Source organism: Labrus mixtus, chromosome 15, assembly GCF_963584025.1.
Source record: "Labrus mixtus chromosome 15, fLabMix1.1, whole genome shotgun sequence".
Taxonomy (NCBI): domain Eukaryota; kingdom Metazoa; phylum Chordata; class Actinopteri; order Labriformes; family Labridae; genus Labrus; species Labrus mixtus.
The window spans coordinates 24,735,395-24,759,645 of record NC_083626.1 but is presented as its reverse complement, the minus strand read 5'-3'; the positions used below and the strand labels follow the sequence as shown (position 1 = coordinate 24,759,645).

General features: G+C 42.1%; 1 protein-coding gene across 7 annotated transcripts in view; it reads left to right on the top strand.

Annotated features, from left to right (window-relative positions):
* Positions 1-22,933, top strand: part of hspg2 (heparan sulfate proteoglycan 2) — a 103,192-nt gene extending 80,259 nt beyond the window's left edge. For 3 of the 7 annotated variants that reach the window (XM_061057992.1, XM_061057990.1, XM_061057985.1), the window contains 37 exons: positions 550-702; positions 1,668-1,828; positions 2,095-2,172; positions 3,645-3,780; positions 3,966-4,117; positions 4,258-4,402; positions 5,615-5,758; positions 6,677-6,811; positions 6,973-7,154; positions 7,490-7,685; positions 7,917-8,096; positions 8,227-8,487; positions 8,692-8,854; positions 9,622-9,719; positions 9,822-10,088; positions 10,195-10,307; positions 10,954-11,101; positions 11,199-11,315; positions 11,554-11,571; positions 12,678-12,762; positions 12,854-12,998; positions 13,083-13,185; positions 13,287-13,396; positions 13,479-13,587; positions 13,717-13,815; positions 13,910-14,131; positions 14,875-15,119; positions 15,215-15,386; positions 15,769-15,891; positions 16,299-16,355; positions 18,072-18,147; positions 18,228-18,306; positions 18,721-18,768; positions 19,067-19,137; positions 19,243-19,326; positions 20,027-20,130; positions 20,221-22,933. In XM_061057992.1, coding sequence (XP_060913975.1) covers positions 550-702; positions 1,668-1,828; positions 2,095-2,172; positions 3,645-3,780; positions 3,966-4,117; positions 4,258-4,402; positions 5,615-5,758; positions 6,677-6,811; positions 6,973-7,154; positions 7,490-7,685; positions 7,917-8,096; positions 8,227-8,487; positions 8,692-8,854; positions 9,622-9,719; positions 9,822-10,088; positions 10,195-10,307; positions 10,954-11,101; positions 11,199-11,315; positions 11,554-11,571; positions 12,678-12,762; positions 12,854-12,998; positions 13,083-13,185; positions 13,287-13,396; positions 13,479-13,587; positions 13,717-13,815; positions 13,910-14,131; positions 14,875-15,119; positions 15,215-15,386; positions 15,769-15,891; positions 16,299-16,355; positions 18,072-18,147; positions 18,228-18,306; positions 18,721-18,768; positions 19,067-19,137; positions 19,243-19,326; positions 20,027-20,130; positions 20,221-20,393 — 4,952 coding nt within the window. In that variant the 3' untranslated portion in view covers positions 20,394-22,933. The remainder of the gene's footprint in view (positions 1-549; positions 703-1,667; positions 1,829-2,094; positions 2,173-3,644; positions 3,781-3,965; positions 4,118-4,257; positions 4,403-5,614; positions 5,759-6,676; positions 6,812-6,972; positions 7,155-7,489; positions 7,686-7,916; positions 8,097-8,226; positions 8,488-8,691; positions 8,855-9,621; positions 9,720-9,821; positions 10,089-10,194; positions 10,308-10,953; positions 11,102-11,198; positions 11,316-11,553; positions 11,572-12,677; positions 12,763-12,853; positions 12,999-13,082; positions 13,186-13,286; positions 13,397-13,478; positions 13,588-13,716; positions 13,816-13,909; positions 14,132-14,874; positions 15,120-15,214; positions 15,387-15,768; positions 15,892-16,298; positions 16,356-18,071; positions 18,148-18,227; positions 18,307-18,720; positions 18,769-19,066; positions 19,138-19,242; positions 19,327-20,026; positions 20,131-20,220) is intronic. The other 4 variants (XM_061057991.1, XM_061057986.1, XM_061057988.1 and 1 more) reach the window with 4 other exon arrangements.
* Positions 22,934-24,251: the final 1,318 nt, after the last annotated feature.

Genomic DNA, 24,251 nt, shown 5'->3' with positions numbered 1-24,251 from the left:
GTCATTCCTCTCATTAGGGCTGCTAAGTCACAAAAGCTAAAATTAGCATTCTAATCCCTCGATGAAAGTAGCATTAGCTAATACAATTATTCCAGAAAACCTGTCCTACCATATTCTGTAATATTATCCAAACTGATAAGTTAGATGTAGATGATTCTTTACCAACGTTTTATTGAGTGGTAGCTCATATGTTTGTTTGTTTTACTTGAATTTCTGAGCCTCTGGATTTCCGCTATCCACACAGCTGCTCATTTATAGTTAAGAAGTACAATGATATCAATTTGTCAGAATCCTTAGGTTTTAACTAATTGCAAACCGGAACACAGCAGAACAAATTACTCTCCTGACAGCATTTCGTCTTCCAACTCAGAGCAGGATGTCAAAGAAAAATGGATGCCATGTGACTATGGTGTCTATCAACTGCTCTAAAAGGCCAATTTAAACTGTTTCTGATATTCAGTACATTGCACAGTGACAGCTTTAAACCAGCAGGGTCAAAACATGAATCCTGCAGCCCTGCAACAGGATGTAACTCTGTGTCTGTTACAGGAGGTCCAGGAAACAGAATGAGCCCCAGGGCCGTGGTACGAGGTGGTGTTCTGACCTTCACAGCAGTGGACCCAGCTGATGAGGGGGAGTACACCTGCAAGGCCCTGAACACACACGGAGAGCACACAGCGCGAGGTTCCCTCTATATACAAAGTAAGCTTTGTGTTTGTGCATGATGGTGTTACTGAACCCGTTTACACATTTTGGAGAACAGTCTTCCATTTGGGGTGGGGGACACAATAATCCCAACATGTAAATCATCATATCTCATCGTTAAGAATAGGACAGCTGTGGGGGTTGAGAATGTGCTGGTTATGGTAGTTAAGAGATCTTGTGGTCATTGCATTGTCCCCTGAATAAGGAAAAATTATTGTTCAGGTCGAAAAACACATTTATTTTCAAATTTCTCAACAAAAAAAAAAGTAAAATCATGCATCTTGCTAAGCTAGTTTCGCCCATTTAAACAACATTTCAGTTATTAACAATAATAATAATAATAATAATATAATAATAATAATAACTTTATTTCTATAGCACCTTTTAAAAACACAGGTTTACAAAGTGCTTTGACAAACAGCAAAAACAAGAACAAACTAAACCAAACACAGAAGAACATTAACAACAGTAAGAACATAACAAATGCAAAATACTAAAAATAATTAAATACAATTCAACAGAAAAGAACCCAAAGTGCACGATACCCAACAGACATATATAACCCGACCATCACAAGAACCATCATAAGAACCGAGGCAACACAAGAACCCAACAACACGAGACCAAGAGGACCAAAGATTTAAAAAGATGTAAGAAACTAAAAGAGCTGAAAGCAAATAAAAAGAGAACAGCAATAAGAAGGTAAGAGCAGGAAAAGAAATAGAAACAAGTGGTTAAAGGATCAAAAAACCCAAAACTATAATATTAATAGAAATAAAAAGTAAATATAAATATATATATATTAATGCTGTCCTAAGCTTATCATCATTTTTAAATACAGTTTACAAAAGTCAACGACTGAACTGATGAAATATCAGCGGTGAAGCTCAAGAAGTTTGAAATGGTTTTGAGGGGTCTATTATGTGTTTTAATGATTAGAATAATTTTGTTTTATTTGCCAGAGTCTAACCCAATAGGATTAGGCACCAAGCCCCAGGTCCAAGTCAGTCCCCAAAACATTAAAGTCCACGAGGGCGACACCTTGAGGTTGTACTGCCGAGCATCCGGATCTCCAACCCCGAAACTCACCTGGAAGAAAACCGGAGATCAAATACCTGCACAGGTGAGACACTCCCCCTGCTGTCTTAGTGTCTTTAAAGATGACTTTATCATGGATGGATTTGTACAGTAACTACTTAAAGTCATCTTCGTCTCTGTTTTGCACATCAAGGAGTTTCCGGTGACGATGGTATTTAATCAAAATGTGTCGTGTTTTTTTGAATGACTTGACAGCTTTTTTTGACCATGTTCCTTTTTCCCTTCTGTTTGTCTCCTCCCTCCTTTCTTTTTTTTTTTTTTGATCCCACCCTGTTCTGACATTTTGCTCAGGCCATTCCCTCTCACGGTTTCCATCAGTTTAAAAGCAACAGTCTCGATGTGTTACAGAGACGTATTGAGGAGCTGCAGGTCTGTCCATCTGTCCACTGTCTGTCTGTCTCGTAGTTCACATCGACTGTCCTTACTGACCTTCGTCTTCACACACTGTCGACTAAGTGCATGATGTACAACACGTTGATTCACACTTTGTCAGCCCTGTTGAGTCACCACAGCTGCTCACGTTGTCCCATTAGAGCTGATTAAACCAACCAGCTGGGTCTGGTTGGTTTGTTAGTGCATGACGTCCATGTTTATTTGTTGCGTTTAATTAATCAATCGTTCCATAGTCTTTTGTTTTGTGCTGTCTCCATCATACCATCCCTGACGTGTTTAGACTCTCAGCACCCAGTTGACCTCCACCATTCCATTTGAGTGTATTAACAGGACTAAGCATACAGTAGGAACTGAAGGTATTTCAGACATATTTTGCTCCGTGCCAGGCTCACCCCTGCTGCCCCCCTTGCCCAGCGGGTTATTGTGTTTCGTCTGGTTTCTGCACAGCCCTCCTCGGCTCGCTGAGGGCTCGGGGGCCTGTTTAGTTCTGCCTCAGAGAGCCCCTGCGTTGTGTCAGCCTTTCCCAGGGGGAGCCGGGCTCTGCCGTGCGACCACGCAGAAATTCTGTATGCTCTAGCAAACGGCTTGCTTTGAAAACTTGTCAATGGGTTCAGACACACATTGAGCCCGTAGCCCGCCTCAGCCACTACTCGGTTTAGCCCGCCTCACGGTTGAATGGGCCGGAGCTAAGCAGCTTTGTCCATGGATGCCCCAACACCCTCCGGATACAGTAATCCCCTCCCAGCCCCAGACCCTCCCCTCCCCTCTGAGGTGTTTCCAAACTTTAGAAAAGCTCGTTTTCAGCCTTGCTGGGGCGGCTGACTGCCATGTGGAGTAGTGTACAAACAAGTCAAGTTGTTGTTTGCTCATGAACCAGAACATCATAAGAGATCCCCTAAATATGGATTTTGAAGCTGATGCAGGGTTTTGTTTCTTACTCAATATTTGCTTCAGGGAGAATTTGACTCTTAGGGATTTGACTATAATCACCCCTTGATTATTACTTTGATTTGTCATGTTTATTTGATCAAATATATGTCACAATCTGTCAATACTAACCCCTCCAAAAAATCAACAATCATTCATCTAATTAGTATAGTAAAGATCATAGTGCTGTAGATCTAATAATCAACTTATAACAGTGTTAGAAATCATGAAAATCCACTTACAGGCGGACTTACTCGTAGCAATAACAGCTCTTGTCTTGTCTTAAAAATCAACGCTGTAGTGCTTTTGTGTTGCTATTAGTTAGACATGTTGTGATGTCAGCGATGTCCATGTTTGTGTTCTTAAAGGGACGTGAGACAGGTAAGTGACGTGCTTTGTCCACAGTGTATAGTTTATGTGTGCTTATATGGTGCAAGTAGAACATCTGATATGTAAAGCACAGTGTTGTTCATCATGGCAACAGTTTCTGACGTCCTCACTTACCGATGTGTCTTATCCAGGCCCGTATGGACCGCACAGACATCGGTACTCTGCTCATCCCAAACATCAAAATGTCCGAGTCGGGCACTTACGTGTGTGAGGGCAGCAACAGCATCGGCTCGAGCAGTTCTCCCATTGAAGTCACTGTTATCAAAGGTATGACTTCTACACGGTTAAGAAGAATCAGCATCAAAATATCAGAATGTAAATGGACCAGAGTCCTTTGGGTTTAAAATAAATAAACACATAAAACAACAAAAAAAAATGCAAGGTCGTAAGATTCTGAATGTCAGACAGAATTCTTTACACCACGTTGTGTGTATGTTTGTGTGTCTTTGCAGCGGACTACAGCTCCTCAGTGGTCAGCATCCAGCCATCTATAGCTGACGTCCAGGAGGGTCAGAGTCTGGAGCTCAACTGTTTTGCTCCTGGAAACCCTCCTCCTAAAGTCACATGGACCAGAGCCAGCGGGCGCCTCTCCTCTAACCACCAGGTACACACATAAATAAACACAAATGATGATGAATATTGTGAATGGGTATATTGATATGGTTAAGAATTATTTTCCAGCAGTAGTAGCAGTAGGGGGAGTTTCTAGTAAACAGAACCAAAATGACTCATTTCCCTGTGCAGGTTCTGGGCAGTCAGCTGCGTATCCTGTCGGCCTCTCCAGAGGACTCAGGGGAGTACATCTGTCGGGTGCAGGGTAACCTTGGAAACCCAGGCTCTCATGTCCATCAGGCCTCCGTCTCTGTTTCCGTCACCTCGTCTTCCTCACGTAAGTCAGTCGACTCTTTAGGCCTCTCACAGGCAGAATACAATGATGGCTGGTAAATGGACTGTACTTATATCATGCTTTGAAATCTTCTGACCACTCAAAAGTGCTTTAACATCACATGTCACATTCACCCGTTCACACTACATTCACACACTGATGGCAGAGGATACTGTACAAGAGTGACCATTAGTATTTACTAATCCCCTTCATGCACATCCACGCACACACCTAGTGATGGCTTTGCCACTGACTCATTTCAGGGTTCAGGGTCTTTAACATGTGGACTACAGGAGCTGGGGAATCTAACCGCCAATCTACCAATTCAAAGACCACCAACTCTACCACTGAGCCAGTGTAGTGAATTCAATCACCTTCAGATTTATTTGATTCAAAGGCTCTACTGGCAAGACATTTCAGGAATTTTAGGATATGACAATCTACAACAACAACAAAAATTTGCCACAAAATTAAAGGAAATGTTGGGGATTTAGAAGTGTGGTTGTATGAGGTACTAATTAATCACCGGTAATAGGGAGCCTAAACATATAGTAGTACACTCATTATTGATAAGGGACTAAACGTCAGGGATAGAGAAGGTTTTTACCCTGTGATTCAGCTGGGGTCAGCTCCCCGTGACCCCGAACGGGAAAAAGCGGTGTAGATAATTGATGGATGGATGGATGGAGTTACACTTAGAAGAAATTAATTTTTCCTGTAAAGCAGAGTCCATTTTGGTATTTGTATTCTTTCCCCAAACAATCCTATTTCACTTCCCTTTTCTTTATATCTGACGCTTTGATCACACTTGACAGTCGTGACTTTCTCACCGAGGAAATGTGAGCTGAAGACGGCGTCAGTGACGAGTCTGGGAAAAACACTTTCAGGGCCGGGCATTTTACATGTCAGGGGCCGGGGTGTTGTTCTCAGACTAACAGTGCTCTCACTTCATGAATTCACTTTCCAGTCGTACTTTTCCAGTGGAGCCCAGCGTGACCTCAGATGAAATGATTTCCCTCTCTACTATCCCATGATGTCATCTTCCGCTCACTCTGTCCTGGACCTTTAACAATATTTGGATTCTTTAAGTCCTGCCAGTGAAGCCCAAAGCCACATTGAATAGTAATCTGTCAGTGTTAGTTCTTGTGAATAATAAGTCTGTGAAATGAAGTGACATTTTGAAGCAGTCATGTCGAATTCTTCTCTGTGCTGCAGGTCTTCAGAGTCCAATCATCGCCGTCGAGCCTCACAGAGCTTCGGTGCGCGTTGGGGAGACGGCCAGCTTCAGGTGCAGGATATACAGCGGAGCCCAGCCAATCAGACTGGAGTGGAAACTGGCCAACAACCAGCCGCTGCCAGGTAATAACCACACACTCACACACACACACACACACACACACACACATTGGAATAAACCTGTTTAATGAGGTCTGATTTTATGATGTCATTATTTACAAGCAATTACAGCCACAATCCACCCATGAATAAACTGCTCTGTTGCTCCATTTAATGACTAATTTAGAACTCTGGTTTTCTTTTCTCTTGACTTGAACCGACATTTTTACTTTCTAAAAACATTACAGGTCATTAATCTTAAGAACAACCAACGACATGACAGCTCAAATTAAAAATTAGCATGTTTGTTTCCAATCATGTCTTTTCAACATCAATTCAGTAACTCTATTGTTTGGTGTGATGACCTTACACCTTTTATATTTTACTACCTTACATTTGTCTTACTCTTTAAAGCCACATTATTTTGGAAAGATTGTCTTGGACTCAAGATTTGAGTGAGCAACTTAAAAATTCCTGACTGCGACAAATCAGAAATCATCACCATCAGTTCCAAATCCCCCCCCCCCCCCGGCTTCCTTCCCCCCACACATCCATAAACTGTTTATCGTTTTTGATCAAACCCTCTCCTTCGACCAACACATCACCAAAACAGCCTTTTTCCATCAGTGGAACATCGCCCGCCTACGCCCATCCCTCTCCTTTCCAGCTACTGAGACCCTCCCCTACGTATTCATCCCATCCAGACTAGACTGCAGCAGTCTCATCTACTGTTCATCATCTGAAACACTAAAGCAGCTGCTCTAAAAGCTTTGACAATCCTTATGAGCTCATAAAGGTTCTTAAAGCTTTTTAAAGCTTCCTGCAGACCCTAAGAAGAAATGATGCAACATTTGAAAAGTTTCTGTAGTGCTTATCATGATGAGCAACCTGTGCATTCAAAAGTAGGCTGTCATACAGTGGACATAATGTTTTATCTTGCAGATAACGTGAAAGTTGGTCCTGATGGCTCTGTTATCACCATCACCAGTACTCGCCCAATGAACCATGGCGCCTACCGCTGTGTGGCCAGCAACCCGTTTGGCATCACCCACACCATGGTGTCTTTGATCATCAAAGGTAAGCGCATACGTCGGGCCTCGTTTATTTAGAAACAAAAGGGTGTTTCCATATTTTAAAGTCATCATGCAAACCAAAAGACTTCTGAGTAAACGGTTCCCTCTAGTGGCTCGTTCCATTCAGAACCGCATCAGTGTTTTTGTCATCGGTGTCTTCTTCAGAGTCTCCTGTGGCCACCGTCACTCCTGTTGGACCCGTGCGTGTCAGGGTGGGTGAACCCATTAACCTTGAATGCCAGGCGTCAGGAGAGCCCCGCCCCTCTGTGTCCTGGCACAGACTGGACAGCAACCGCAAGACCATGCTGAGCAGCCCCGTGCCCATGGAGTCTAATGCGGTCATGCAGGTACTGAAACACATCTTAATGACATCATTGGTTACAGTTTCAAAAGTTTACATTATGCCTTCAGTTCCACATTTTTTTTTTCTTTTCTCTCTTTTGATAGATATATCCTCCCTTCTTTTATTCATAGTTATCAATTTATCATATTAATTAATTTGGACAATGCATATGAATCAACCTATCAGCTATGTGTGCCAAAGTGAACACACTGGACTAAGCGTGATAGCTCAATTTAATCTGTAGTCCTATTTGTAGTCCATTACTTCTCTGTTGCTATGTAAAGACTCAGCTTTTGGAGTTAATGTTTGATATCATCTATGTTCTTTCTTCCCGTGCAGATACTAGTGGCCCGTTCAGAAGACAGCGGCACCTATGTCTGCACGGCTCGCAACAACGAGGGCAGCACTGAGACAAAGGTGGAGGTTGTGGTTGAAGGAGGCGCTCAGGTGCCCTCAGTGCCCAGAGCCAGTGTCCCCGAGCCGCTCATGGTTATAGTGGAGGGACAGACTGCAACGCTGCGCTGCGATGCTCACGGTAATGAATGGCCCATAAAAATCTAAATTACGCGCCTGGAAGCAGGTTTATGACTTTTGTGGCACTTTGATTTTACATTACCATCCTGGAAATAGTTTGACAACACCTGTACCAGCCTTTTTTTTTTTTAAGTTAAGTCAATGCCATAAGAGAAAAAAACATTTTCTTTCTTGTTTGTTAAAATTAGCTGAGCACCAAACTTATGCCCTCTTCTCCAAAATGCCTTTGTAGGTTTACCCTCCCCGACGATCACCTGGTCCAAGCTGCGGTCTCCTCTGCCTTGGAGACACAAAGTGGTGGACAACGCCCTGGTCCTGCCCACTGTGGGCCGCCAAGACTCTGGAGAATACATCTGCACCGCCACCAACAACATGGGCACCACTGAAGTCACCATCACGCTAGATGTAGAGAGTGAGTCTGCTGGTTTTACAGCTCGCTGTCATTTTGTCTCACTTACTTTCCCTCCTGGGGAAACAAACACTGAATGCAAATTCCTCCTCTGTACGTCTTGTTTTATCTTGTTTTTTCCTCTTGTCTCCAGCGCTCCCGTACGCCACCTCGCTGCCCGATGACGTCGCCGTGCGGGTCGGGGAGGTGATCAGGCTGCAGTGTCTGGCTCACGGCACTCCTCCTCTGGATTACACGTGGACCAAACTGGACGGAAACCTTCCCCCGAGGGCCGAGGTCAGCGGAGGAGACCTTCAGATCAACCTGGCCACCGCCGAGGACGCTGGGAGCTACAAGTGTGTGGCCAGCAACAAAGTGGGCAACAGCGAGGTGGTCGCTAAAGTCACAGTCAGATGTAAGCTGGATAATAATGTAATAATTTAACAAGGTTTGACATATTTTTTAAAAATGAAGATCGTCTTCTCTTCTATAGGTATAAATACTTAAACATCTAGGAGCATCTTTGACTTTAAATGGTCGTATGGAGATGTGTTAGAAGTGATATTCCTTTCAGCAACACATCATGTCTCTTCCCCCCCCCCCCCCCCCCCCCCCGTAGCCCCATTGGCAGTGCGAGTATCACCCCAGGTTGAAGTGAAAGCTCAGGGCAGTGCTGTGGAGTTCACCTGTTCAGCAGCAGGAGGTATAGAAACCAAGATTGAGTGGCTGAAGGAGGGAGGAGCTCTGCCACCCAACCACCACGTCAAGGACGGAGTGCTCAGGTGAATTTGATATCACAAACGTTTGTTTGAAGAAACAAGGTTACACTACAGCTCTGACGGCATTGGTATTTATGATGTATGTGTAAAGGGTCAAACTGCCTATAACCATTAATAACTTGTTTATTCATCTTAGGCGATTCTAACGATCTATTCTGGTATCTTTAGCAAACCCCAGGAGGAAAAAGAAAACACATGAACAAAAACAAGGACGTAAAAACAAACGTTAGCGTGCCTCTGTGAGCCATTAGGTTTATGAAAATCTAAATCATTAAAAAAGAGGCCAAATACTTCTTTCTCAAACAGCTGGGTGCTGAAGATTTTAGAAAATGGGACTCAAGCAATCGTAAATATTGCATTCAATGGAGACCATTTCCAGCTTTCTACTTGGTGCTTTAGCAAACGTTACTTTGTTGATTAAACTTAAATGTCCAGAATGTAATCCAGAGCAGCAGTGTGAATCATTTATAGCATGTTTTTAATGCTTTATGGACAACAATGGAGATCTATGGTACACAGGAACAATTACTTTTAATGAGTTTGCTGCAAATTTCTCTTTGTAGGATGAATTAATGAGTTAATTGTTTAGCACCAATACACCAAGTCAAATTCCTTGTATGTGTAAATGTACTTAGCAATAAAACCCGATTCTGATTCGAATTATTTTCATACTTTTCATGCTAAATGGTCTCTTAAGTATTGTGTTATATGTGGAGGAAAATCCAAACCAGGGCTTGCATTCACGTGTGTAATTGCATGCTTTTCTGCAGGATTGAGAACCTTGAGCAGAGCAATGAAGGCGTTTACATCTGCAGAGCCAGCGGTGTGTACGGTCAGGCCCAGGACTCTGCCAGGTTGACCATCCAAGGTCAGTAACACTCATTGCAAATATACCAGCATGTACCCTGCTTCACTAAAACCAAAAATAACAAACTGTTTTTTGTTTTTTTTTGTCTTTTTCTCTCCGCAGCCCTGCCAAAGGTGATGATCAACGTGCGCACTTCGGTGCAGACTGTGATGATCGGGAACTCTGTGGAGTTTGAGTGCCAGGCTGTCGGTGACCCGGAGCCCACTGTCAAATGGAGTAAAGTGGGTGGGTCTCTGCCTGCTCACATCATGGTGAAGGGAGGCATGTTGAAGATCGAGCAGGTGACGGAGGCTGATGCCGGGCAGTACCGCTGCACAGCCACCAACGACGTGGGCTCAGTACAGTCGCAGGTCGTCCTCAACGTCCAGTGTAAGTTCTCAAGAAAAAAAAAAACATATAATAGCAGAATGTATTTAAATGCTTTCTATTTAAGCGGTAACCACATTAATGTGAATCCTTTTGTCTGTTTGAACAGCCCTTCCTCAAATTGCTGCGCTGCCTGAAACTAAGGAGGTGACAGTTGGCTCGGATGCAGTCCTGCCCTGTGTGGCTTCAGGATACCCTGTACCGGACATCAAATGGGCCAAGGTAACCAAATTAATTCTCTATTTCTGGATTGTGTATTGGAGGAATTAAAGAAAAAAAACTGTATAGGTAGGCTTGATCTTTTCTGGGGTCCTTCAAGGCCTATATTAAAAATGCCACATGTGTGAACAATAATACAATTGAGGACTCTGATGGTGTAGCTGTTTGTCTGCATGATATAAACAGAGTCAGGAGGTAAATTCAGGAGTTTTGGGGACATGATACAAGCTGTTTTTGCTTTCTTTTAATAATTGTATTGGCTCATGTATTCGACCAATCACAGAACACGTATATCAGGATCAATCATGTTACATCCCTGACTCTAAAATGCTTTTTAAGACACTGGTTTACAAATGGCCTAGCCTCAGGATCCATCAACACCACCACCTTCTTAATGAGAAATCATGACACAAATTTTTTTTAAACCACTCAGATTTATTTAATGAAAAATAGTGCAGTTTGGACCTCAGATGGAACAAAATGTGACAGAACAAATAGACAGAACAAAAACAAACAGGTTTTAAGAGCGCATCATCGACTTTTTTGCGGCATTTTCTTTTCCCCAGGCATCCTGAAGAGAGAAACGTTTCTATGGAATTAGTTGTGTTTAGTTATGCTGATTTTGTCTTGTGTCTGCTTCTATCTCTAGTTGGATGCAGAGCTTCCTCCGAAGTGTTTCCAGGACGTCAATGTGCTGACGGTTCCCCGGGTCACCCATGAGGATTCTGGGACGTACGTCTGCACCGCCTCCAACAAACAGGGGAAAGTGGAAGCCTTTACCACACTTGAAGTTCACGGTTGGTTCTGCAGAAGACAAATGTTCAAAAAGATTTTTTTCAGCATGATCCGCAGAGCTGTCTTTATTTACCTTTGACTCAATGTGTTTACTTTCAGAGAGAGTGATGCCATACTTCACACAGGAACCCTTGTCCTACCTCACCCTGCCCACCATCAAAAACGCTTACAAATCTTTCAGCATCAAGATCAACTTCAGACCTGATAATGTCGATGGTAAGAAGTAAAACCTTAAATGTGCTTGAAAGTTAACATTTAAAAAACATTATTTTACACTTTTTCTTGGTGAAATTTGCAGGGTGCCATTTCTTTTCTTTTTTTAATCTCTTTGCACTGTGATGTTCTTCTGTATGTTTGTCATATTTCCTATATAAATGTATAAATTTACTGCGTCTCTTGTCCCCTCCCTCTCTCCCCTCCCCTCCCCTCCTCCTCTCACCCGCGTGGTGGGAAGGTCTCATATTGTACGCTGGTGAGTCTCAGTGCTTGAGAACCACAGGAACTCAAGAGTGATGTTGGCTTATTTTCAGCTCCATCAGACTTTTCACATAATGCATCCAGCTCAAGGCTGATTTTCAAAAAGCTGTGCTCGAGATGCAATATGGTGCATGCCCGACCTCTGTGTTCTGCAGTCATCAGCTCGGTTACATGTCGACTTTTACATCCAAGTCCACTTCATCAGCTTCTGCTGTGCCTACAGAACACTCCTTGAATGATTTCATTTTATAAATCCAACTCTACATGTTTATGTTGAACAGCAAATCAGACAGTGAGAGCTACAGAAGGACACATTTAGTTTGCAAGCACTTATTTAGTCTCTACAGATAAATGTTTAGAAAATCCTGGCGGTTATTTTTTATCATCTATAAGCAATTTCTGGTTCTTACAAAACTATTTCAGCCCCCTCGACTCCTCCTGCTTCAATGTGCGATACAAACATCTTTAGCACACTATGTTTTTTTAAACTTTGTGTTGCATATTTTTGGCAGTCTCCTCTCTCTAGATCACTTCTTTTCACAGCCATCAGGGGTTACACTGATTGAAGTGCAAGAGGGCATGTTTCCCCGATACTCCCATGAGCCTTTGTGGTTCCCTTCAGAGCATGTTTTCCCAGCATGTGGAGACCAGAAAAAGGAATGACCACGAGTACGGCAGCCCAGTGATGCTCAGATAGAATGGCTTTGGTTGGCTTTAAAAGTTGCCTCACCATAGCATGCTGCTTTTTACCATCCAGCTTTACCACGCTGTATGAACGACTCTAGAAACAATATCCATCCTAACAAGTCACTCAGACGCCCCTGTTAGGTAAAAAAAAAAGTTTCCTTCAGTCAGATCTTGCACCAGCAGGATCTGACTGTTATTTCAGTGAATGTTAAATGTTATTGTTTTGAGACAAAACTGAAGAATAGAATATTTTCTCCCAGTGGCTCAAGTAATTATTAAAATGAGCTTGATGTGTTTTTCAAATAGTGAAAGACAACACTTCAAGCTACTTCATTAATTGACTTCTTGAGATGGATATTTTATAGGTTTTGCTCTATTTTCTAGCCCTTACTTATTCTTGTTATTCTGGCGAAGGTATGATCCTCTACAACGGCCAGAGAAGGACCACCGGTGCAGACTTTATCTCTCTGGGACTCGTTGGCGGTCGTTTGGAGTTCAGGTCAGATTATATACACTCTAAAGGTTTTTATTAACGACTGGAATAAAAACCGTGGTGATCAAGTTGATAATCGTGTGCCGTGATGCTTCAGGTTTGACGTCGGCTCGGGCATGGCCTCCATACGCGACCCCAACCCCATCAAACTGGGGGAGTTTCACACCGTCGAGCTGTCTCGTAACAGCACCCTGGGCTACATCATCGTGGACGGAGGGGAGCCGATCAACGGCAGCTCGCAGGTATTTCTGTCAGCGTAAAAGTAACTCCTCTTTTGCGTAGGTGTATTCGATTTATTTGTGCGAGTTAATTTGTTTTCTCTTCAGGGCAAGTTCCAGGGACTGGATCTGAACGAGGAGCTGCATGTGGGCGGTTACCCCAACTACACTAGTCTCGCCAAAACTGCCGGCATTAAGACTGGTTTTGTCGGTAATATATATCTCTGTTTACGCTTTGATCAGGAGTAAAGGATGGAGGGAACATACCTTTTCTTTTTTGGATTTTTCTTATTTGTAATTGCTTGTGTGCAGGCTGTATCCGTCAGCTGGTCATCCAGGGCGAGGAAGTCATCTTCAAAGACCTCGACCGCAGCTCTACAGGAGTCACAAACTGCCCCACGTGCAAAGACCAACCATGCCAGGTCAGTATCTGCCATCCACCTCTTGTTTTTGTAGCATCTAGCCTGTGTTTAATCCCATCATTTCTTCTACTTTGTTATTCAGAATGGAGGGAGGTGTGAGGACTCGGATGCCAGCTTGTATTCGTGCAGCTGCCCCAGAGGCTTCACAGGCAGCAACTGCCAGCATCACCCATCCCTTCACTGTCACTCAGGTACGATCTCCAACAGACCACACATGGATAAAACAAAGCACCTGGATTCATTTAAGTAGTATGCAACAATGCCATTATGAAAACATCTTGAAACTAGATGTTTGTAACGGTTTGAACTTGAACCCACAGAGGCCTGCGGACAGGATGCCACTTGCATTAACCGCCCCAATGGCCTGGGCTATGACTGCCGCTGCCATCTCGGAAAGTTTGGAAACAAATGCATGGATGGTGAGACAGGAATTTACTTTGAGATATTCAAATGAAAATATACAATACAGAATCTTAATTTTAATGCAGTATCCTCTCGGTTGACTTCCACCAGGGGAGTTGGTGACCACTCCAATGTTCGATGGAGAGGAGTCGTACATCGCCTATCCTCCCCTGACCAACATCCACGATGACCTGCGGGTCGAGCTGGAGTTCAAGCCCCTGGAAAGAGACGGTCTCATGTTCTTCTGCGGGGGGAAGAAAATGAAAGTGGAGGACTTTGTGGCCGTCTCCATGGTGGATGGACATGTAGAGTTCAGATACGAGCTGGGCACAGGTAATTCATCAATGAAAAACAGTTAGTCATGTATTTGCCCTGGATACTATGTCAACATGTGCTATGCACCTTATATAAGAACTGGATGTAGCCTCCATGACTCAGCAATTCATTTCTGGAGTACAATTATATCCTCATGTTTGGCATTTAAGATGTCACCATGATGTTTCTCTTGAGGGCCAGATGTGACTGAATTTGGACAAGAGCTGGAGTTTTAAGAGGAGTTAGTAAATGATGAAAAGATATCAGCTAAAACAAGGACTAGCGCTGTCTGTGGTTTTGATTGGGGTGCTAATTTGGCAATGTTCTAAGTATACCCTGCTTTATCATCTCTTTCCCCCTCAGTGGAACTATAACTTACCAAATGAACGCCATGCCATGTTTAAGAAGATATACAACTAGCAATTATGACAATTAACTCATTAGGAAAATGTATACAAAGGTAAAAAGTTTAGTTAGAAGTAGGTTCATTTCAAAGGAGTCGCCCCCTGCTGGAATTTAGAAAGAACACAGGTTAAAGGAACTCCTTCAATGGCTTCATTCTTCAGATCTCGAGGCTTTGTCCACTTCTTAAAAACAGACAGGTGTTTGTAAAGGCTTCCATAACAATGTATGAATGAATGAATTCCTATTCACAAGTTATCATACATTATAAGTAAGATGATCTTGACTTGAGGTGCTCTTACCTGCCATTTCATCCCACATTTTAAAAAAGCTGTGTGGACCCCTCTCTCATCTTTCAGGCCAGGCCATCCTTCGCAGCCCAGAGCCGGTTTCTCTGGGCCAGTGGCACAAAGTTGTGGCCGAGCGGAACAAGAGGGCCGGCCACCTGAGGGTCGATCAAGGCCCGGTGGAGAGGAAGACATCTCCAGGAAAAGCCCAGGGCCTGAATATCCACACAGCCATGTACCTGGGAGGAGTCCCCAACATGGACATCCTGCCTAAGCCTGCAAATGTCAGCGAGATGTTTGAGGGATGTATAGGAGAGGTGAGTTCTCACGGTCATAAAGAAGAAGATGCTGGTCAGTTTCTTTTTGTGTATTTGGTAGCTTAACTTAATTTGTCTGAATGCCACCTGCTTAGGTTTCCATCAACAACAAGAAGCTAGATTTGTCCTACAGCTTTACAGAAAGCAAATCTATCCGCAAGTGTGTGGACGACAGCCCCTGTGACCGCCGGCCCTGCCTGAACGGTGGACACTGCATGTCGAGTGTTGAATATGAATACCAGTGCCTCTGTAAGGATGGATTTGAAGGTTAGTGCCCCGACTCCAAATCAGCTCTCAGATCTCTCAAACAATTGCAACTATAGTCTTCCTAAATGGCTCTTTATTGCAACGCAGTTCATTCAAAATCTGGTCTTTAACTTCCTCCACCTTTTCTTCTTTCCATTTATAACTTTACTATCTTTCACAGCTCTTTCTGAGCTGTGACCCCATGAAATCTGGTTCAAAACAAAGTTAAAGAGATCTGCTTCAGATTCAAAAATATCTGAATAATATTCAGTTAACTTGTTTAAAAAAAAAGCACGTGTTCAATGTATTATCCCAGAAACCCTATAAACACGCCCTGGCCTTTGTTGTGAACTTTACCACTGACCTTTGACCGCTTATCTTAAACTGCTGTGTGACCCTGCAGGTGAGCATTGTGAGGTGGTGAGAGACGTGTGCCAGAGCGACCTTCACTGCCAGAACGGCGGCAGCTGCGTCGATGGCCAGTGCCTGTGTACACCCAACCACTCTGGCCTGAACTGTGAAGAAAGTAAGTCGACTAGCTTCATAATCGTCTATCATAATAACAATGATTCTACTTAATTTTCAGCCAATTCTGTAGTTTCTCTTACAGCTCTTAAAGTTGCAGCGGACGTTATCCCAAAATCAAAGCCAGAAATAGAACAGCATGTGGGAAAATGTTTAATTGTATTGTTTACTTATAATCACACCAATTTGTCAAAAGGCCTTTTCCCTTCACCACATCTCTTACTTATCTGCATCTTATGGACAAAGATATCAGATGTAGAGTGTACATGCAGACCATATCATTTCCACAGTTTTCAAACCCTTGTAAAATCACAGTTCCCTCCCCGAGCATTGCATTAGGAGGGTTAACCCTAAATGATTACGTATGTCTTACCCTTGCACTCTCATGGATATATCCTGCACACACAGGCCAGGTCTCCTCCTCCCCCGCAGCCCTGAGGAATTTGGAAGATAGCGAGGCAAATGGTATAGTATCTCGATATTCAGTCTGCCTGACATGAACGTCACTAACAGGGGCCCGTCAGCGCTCGAGGGGCCCCACCGCGTCCCTTTTCAAACTCAACCAGAACCGCCTCTTGCCTAACACATGTTCAAGCACAAAAACAAACCAAACGTGTCTGTTCTCAGCTGGTGACTGGGAGAGTCTTATCCCCAATGGAAAGTTGGGAGAGGGGAATTCTGCATTTTCTAAAAAGTAATAGGATGGACTTTAGTTCCTGCCTGTTTTGGTACCTTCATGAAATGTGGAATTCCCTTTTTTTTTGTTTTTCTATATCGTCATGTCAATGCCTGTAAGAAATCTACTCACAACATAAAGCCCTGTTATCGTCACTCTCAAGAATGTCTGTCTATACAACAAGAAAATACACCAGAAATACTTGTTTTTTTCTCTCGGAAACTGTCCAAACCAGAAAATGAAATCCGCTCTACTCATTTGGGCTGTTACTAACACCTTAAACTGTGCTCAGCGTGAAGGTGTTCGGGTGATTTGGGATGTATTTCGAGCATTCTTTCATTCATGTGGTATTTGTGCATGCCGGGTTTCCATGGTGAATTCAGTTCGATCTCTGTGAAATGTCGGAGAAAGTAGTGTGTGAGGAATGACAAATAACTTGTTCATGTCTTGGTGAGTTTGCATCATGGAGTCAAGTTTAGTAGCTAAGAAGATTTTTATTCTATAAAATTGCATTTAGCTCCTTGCACATAGATTTCTGTGACATAGTTTGGGCAGCTTAGAACAGAGATATTTTGTTTCTTATGTGTTTAAAATCAGAGAAATCAAATGATCAAGTATGATAAAGTTAACATTTGAAACAAAAAAAATATCCTTAAAGGTTTAATACATAATGCTGTAAGAGGTTTTGCAACTACAGAAGTACTTGGTCTGTTAGCTTATAGTGGCTAATGTTACCTTCTGCTACTGCTACTCTATATTTAGTGTGACAGTTAACGATGTAAACCAAAAAGAAAATACTGAATTGATTTCAGAAATGCTAAAAGTTATATCCTATAATAGCACCAGCAAGAAAAGAAGTTAAAGTTAGCTCACTAATTCAGAAAATTAGCTTCCTGCTCATACCTAAACTTAGCTAACATTAGCTACCAATAATTGCTATTTTTGTAAGTATTAAAGGAATTCAACTTTTCATTGTAATGAGGAATAATATATAATTTATTATTTTATGAACTGAAATTTTTTGCTGCTTTGAACACCAACAAAAAGGGGGGAAAAACGTTTTTTCTCATATTAGCTTCAATATCTAAAGTTAGCGGACATTAGCTCCCATAAGATGTCTAGGTAAGTTCTTCTCAGTCATCCAGGTCATGGTAAATCGAAGCTTGATCCTAAGGCAACCAAACTAGGTTGAATTCCATTACTATTTTTTTATTTTTAAATTAAACTTTTCAGTGTTAAGAGGAATAATATGACATTTCTTCTTTTATATACTAAAACTCTTTCTGCTTTGAACACCAACAAGAAGACACAAATCCTTTTCTACCTGATGTTTGTCAATGAATACCTCTTTGTCTAAAAACCATCTAATGAAGCCTGTCTTACAAAGACTTCTTTCTGCCACGCTTTTGCCACTGGAGGGCGCCATTACAACTGGGATGAAAGTTCACAGCAGCCTTGACGTCATTTAAAATAATTGTTCTACGCATTTGCTCTATGTTTTGTAGATTCTCCATATCAGTATGCAGCTCATTTCCATAATGATGGATACATTGCCCTTCCTCGATCCATCTTTCCAAGGAGGTAACTGTCACACTAACCCATGGAGTATTCGGGGGATTTGAAAACATGACTCATGGGTACAATTATTGTTTCTATTTTAGTGCCCATGACTCACCAGAGACCATTGAACTGGAGATCAACACTGGCTCCTCTGAGGGCCTGATTTTTTGGCAGGGAGTGGTAAGTCCAGGTCCTGAGACTTATCTACAGAACTGGGCCTCAATGGTTTAATCCAAATCTTAAACCTGGTACTCAGATCTCTCCCATGCATCTTTTTATTCTCACCCTAACTTTGCTATTGCACTTCAGCACTCCTAATAATCACCATTATCTCACCTGTGAAGACATTAAAATCACTCATGTTTTTTTTAAATTAACATATAACCTTTAATAAATCACTTACAGAGTATTGCATTATCATCCATCTCAGTGTTTCACTGGCTGATGAGCAGCATCCATCATCACGTTGTCTCAGTCATACTTGTGCCACTGAGTCTGTAACACTGTTGGGCATGTTGTCTGCGAGCCGGGCTCCACCTGACATCACTAAATAAATGCATGTTGCTTCTCTAACACACCCTCCATCTTCCTCAGGAGACCAATGGCGCACGCAATTTGCGAAAGGTGCATGCTAGTAAAAAGGTATCCACTCAAGCACGAGACACTCTTTATTCATTTGGCATGTTTCATTACATATCTGTTCCACTTTACATATTTGTGTGGCCAAAAAAAATACATGGTTGAAATGTTAAAAGAAACTCTTGGAGAACAGTTTGAGTCCAAGTGAAAGCTCTCTGTTTTTTATTTATTGCATGATGGCTTCTTGTGTCAGGTTTGATGTCACACCTATAAGAATAATGTTGGAAGATTTCTACACATTCTGTTAAATTCTGTCAAAGATCCTCCTCTACCTCTGCTGACTATTAATATTTATTCCCAGGATCACGGAGAGAACGGTAAAGGAAAGGACTTCATTAGCCTCGGCCTACAGAATGGACAACTTGTTTTCAGGTGACCCAGCCATGTGACCCTGAAGTCTTGTTACAACTACAATTCCATTTAAATGTCAGCTCATTTTAATTTTGTTGTTGTGCTCTTGATTTGTGTGACAACCAGCTACCAGTTGGGCAGCGGAGAGGCAGAAATCTTGTCCAGGAAGTCCATAAATGACGGGAGATGGCATAAGATCACAGCAGTCAGGTATGATTACATAGTATTATAACCCTCACACTGGTCAAGACCACACTAACCGAGACCAAGACATACCCGAGACCAGAGTGGTAAGAGGGCGAGACAAGACCAAGGCAGGGCAAGACCGAGACAAGACCGAGAACATAATTATCACTAAAAAGTCATCGTCTTCTGTGCAGGGGGCGTGTCCCTCATTTTATCATAACACTGGGAAGTTTGCGGCCGTAACCGGGGGATAAAAATCAAAGTACTCGGGGCGCTGGTGGCACAGTGGTTAGTGCGGAGACTGTAGTCGGGTGGCCCAGGTTCAAATCCGGGCCTGTGGCTCCTTTCCCGCATGTCATTCTCCACTCTCTCTCTCCCTGATTTCCAGCTCTATCCGATGTCCTGTCTCTCCATTAAAAGGCCCAAAAAGCCCAAAAAAAAAAAAAACTTAGAAAAAAAAAAAATAGCCTTTCAGTGGTGGTCTTGATTTAAAATGCTTTTGATTCCGAGACGAGACTAAGACCTTCAAAAAGTGGTCTCGAGACAGATTTCAAGTACTACTACACTACCTCACACATCAGGGACTTAATTAAGATGTTCTGGTTCATTAACTTCAGATAAGATTTCAGATGCACCATAATGATTTTCATAATGTCGTTATGCAGGAATGCATGTCCACTGCCTGATAACAAGCGTGTCTCCTCCTGCTTGTCTTTTCCTGCAGAACTGGGAAAGATGGATACATCAAGGTTGATGGAGAAGCTGAGCTGCATGGACAGTCTAAAGGCAGGAGCCTCATGGTGAACACTAAAGGCAGTATATACCTTGGTGAGTGGGCTGAAAGTATGGAGTCCCTGAAGTGACAAAAAAGTATGTGAATCCAAAAGTTTATCACTGTTGTATTTTCTCATGTGACAGGTGGAGCCCCGGACATGGTGGCTATGACGGGAGGGAAGTTTTCTTCGGGAATGACGGGCTGCGTTAGGAACCTGACACTGCTGAACGCCCGGCCGGGACAGCAGCCCGCCCAGGCCATCGACCTGCAAGCCCACGCAGCCTTAGGCATCAACGTGCAGCCATGCTTTTCATAGATCTCTGCATTAAAAAAAAACACACACACACACAAACTAAACACACACAAACACAAACAGAGACTTTGGAGTGATGTCATACACACAGAGAGACTCACACACAAACAAAGAGGGTGACACAAACTTGGTGCTTTGCTGCTACCAAAAAAAAAAACACACAAAAAAAAAAACAAGATGACACAACAGGATATGTTTCTCTGTGTGCAGTAAAACCAAAAAAGAGAAAAATTGAAAACCATATTAACAAGTCTTCTCTTCCTCAGTGTTTGTCGATGAAGGACTATTAACACAGGAGAACCCGTACAGTTTACATACTTCCAGCAGTAGTTTTAGCCATGAGAAGAGTAAGAGTTCAACATATTAGGCCTTCTACGATGGGTCAGATCCTATGGAGTTGGAGATGTTTTTACAGCACTGAATTTTTATTTATATACATATGAATATATATATATATTATATTTGTGGGGGAAAACATGCAAACTAACCATAACTGCTCTTCTACTTTTCCTGGAGTTTATTCTGGGTTCTAATACTGTGTGTCCGGGGCTTTTTAACAGGCCTAACTGTATTAATACTTGAAGATGTTTCGGCCTTCTTTCTTCACTTCTGTAGAGGAACTTTTTTTTTTTTTTTTTTGCACGAGCATGCTAAGCTAATTTTTCTTTTGGGAGAGGAGCACACACGGTCACGGTCACATGCAGCTTTGACTCACAACTCAGGTCGTCAAATACAAAGTTAATAAGCGTCACGTGCTGAGATTTAACTCGGATGTTTCTTTTTTATTATCATTCAGCAAGTAATTCACAGCGCTTACGTGTCTTCTGTGTCTGTTTTTTTTTTTTTAATTACAAAAAAGAAAGAAACTTTGGTGCTAACGTCAGACATGAAGAAACAGCACATGCTCTCTGTTACATGTAGAATTGTTTCTTTTAGTAATTAGGTTACTTAGATTTAAAATTAAAAAAAGTCTAATTAGTATCCAGTTGTGTACATTTTCTGGGATGCACGGTGTTTGAGGTTGGTTTTATATGAATATGGCATGATTTTGTCGCCTCAACAGCCTTATTGTGACTGAGTAGATCTCAAAAAGAGTCGTTTTAAAGAGCAGAAAGGGTGTGTTTTTCCATGTGTGTGGTTGTTGAAGATATTGTTTGTATGTGTTTGAACTATCTGCCAGTCAGGTAGATACTGTACATCTTTCAAATGAGAGTGAAGTTTGTATGCTACTAGATTTGTTGGTTAATGACTGCATGCCTTAGTCCCTTTTTTATTTGTCACGCTCTATTTTAAAGGCCCAGGATGGAGCCAGGTGTGTGCGCGTCGTTTGTTGCGTTTGTCTCATCATCGATATCCTCAGGAGGGTTCAACCCAGAACTGCCTCCAAAAATGTTACTTAATTTTCAGGTTTTTCTAGCTTTAGCAACAATACAATAAGCTATGAAACTCTGGAGGCTCGGTGGTTCTGTGTGTTCGTCGTCTCTGCGGTGTTCAGCAGTATTTGGGACAGTGTTCGGTTGTTTCAACATGCAGTGGAAGACCTCCTGCAGGTGCCGTGACCAGTCGTGTAGCTCCATGAAAAGCATGCTCGCCAACCTTTAGTCCACCACACTACCAAAACTGTAAAGGCACGATCACTTTGGGGTTCACAAACCTTTCCTTTCTTATTTTTCTAAGCTTAAATATTTGTATTAATATCCTTAGAGTGGCTTCATTTTTATTTGTTTTTTCTTTTCCATCACTTTTGTTTCACGGCTTAAATCTGCTGTTTTTAGAGCAACCACACACGCTTGCTTTTTTCCTTTCCTCTGGTTAATGTGTATTGCCTCCCACATACCCCCCCCCCCCCCCCTTGTTTTTCCCCTCATGTTTGAGTTACAGGTCTTCAAATATCCCAAATAAAGATCCATAAAAGGTTCACATGTAGCTGACTGGAACTGCCTGTTAAAAATGGTTTGAAACTGGTCTTATTATTCACTCAATAAAGAAAGTCTTAGGCTACAAATGTGACTAATAGATATGAATGTACACAGAAAGGTTTCATCATGTTTGTGCAGATATGATCAGCAACTGCTTGTTGCCCGTGTAGGACACTGAAGCAGTGTGTGTGCGCCCCCTGTTGGGTGCCTTTTGTGTGTATCTGCTCGTGAGTGATTGATTGTATTTTATTTACGTGTCACATGAGTTCCCAACCCTCATGGGTTTCCAAGACGGCAGAAATACAGAAGTAAACAGAACTGATTTAGTTTCTCAAATATACACTGAACACTCTTTCCCCAATGTCAAGAAACTGCCACTGCTTTTGAAAGGATGTTTTACCATTGCAAAATATGAAAAAGTGCACTTTTACTGATGATGGGAACTTTTATTTTAAGAACTGTTTCACTTCTGACCGGCAGGGGGGGAAAAAGCAGATTACTGAACAAAATTGTACCACATGAAATATTGTCCATGTCAGGACGGCCTGACATCCATTTCCACTGTGTAAAAGATGCTCCCCTTGCCCCCCGTGTTTCTTAATTAAAAACAAAATTCATGTGCTATTTGTAATATTGTGACGTTTCTTCTTTTGATTCTCTACTGCTGTGTCCAACTCTACTATCTCCTACCGTCGTTTCCTTATGATGGAGCGTTTTTTTGAACCAAATCAAGTCATTCTTCCAAAATTGATCATTGCAAAGGTAAGTCTTAAACCCCTAACCATGAAAAGGGAACATTAAAACATCCATGAAAATGTAAAGATAAAAACGTACATGACAGAGTTTACATCAATACCAACCTGTCCCATGGGTCCATTAGTACCCTCACCATACAGTGAAGGTTGGGAATCACAGGGACTCTATCAGGATACAGCAATTCTGAGATGATTGATATTGCAAGACTATCATGTAATAATAACGAGATCAAAGCATACTAAGAAAGGATAGTCATTCTGAGTGTAGTGTACATCATGTGTGGTGATATAAGTAATGACATTAAGACAAAGCGTAGGCTGTATGTTACCGGAAAGGGGTGGAATAAAGAATGAAGACATGAAAGCGGTCCAAGCGTGGTGGTGATGTCGTTGGTGTTAATATGGGTCAGAAACACGACATGAAACAAACTATAACCATTATTTTGACCCAAGACTTTAATCAAACTACATGAACAACAATCAAAAGAGGCCCCTACCGTGTTAAAGGAATAGTTCACCTGGTGGAAATTAACTCTTTTGACGCAGATGAGATTGATGCCACCCGGGTGTAAATGTTAAATGTGAAGCCACAGACAGAAGCTAGTTAGCTTAGCTAATTAGCTTCAAGACTGATAAAAATGGAGAAAGGTTGGCCTAGCTTTGATAGACTACTACTTTGCAAACAGATAACAATCTTTGTTAATGAAAACCACACTGCGATGTTTTTTGCTTTCAATCATACAAATAAAAAGCTAAATTAAGGCTATGAGACAAACTACACTGTGGGCCCATTTCAGCAATTTCAAGAAAGTTAACATGAGCTAAGCTAACGTGCGGCCGATGCTTCGGATTCAGTTTTACATCCAGAAATGAGTGTGGTATTTCCAAGTGTTCTGCTTTTCTTTTAAAGTACACTTATACTGATTGTGTTAATTTTCACAAGCTAAGCAGTTGACTAACTTGTGTGTAAAAATGGTGGATTGTCTCTTCAATAGTTTGCGTCTCATGTATATTTCAGCTGTTCAAAATACAGTCAAAAACTGGTGAAAGGCGTACTCACAGACCAACAAGATGTTAACAATAATTTTCTCTATTTCTCTGCTTACATAACAACAGAGACAGTTAATCTCAGTTCTGCCACAGAAGCTAAGAAACCTTCGGAACGAGTCTTGTCTCTGTTGCTGAGT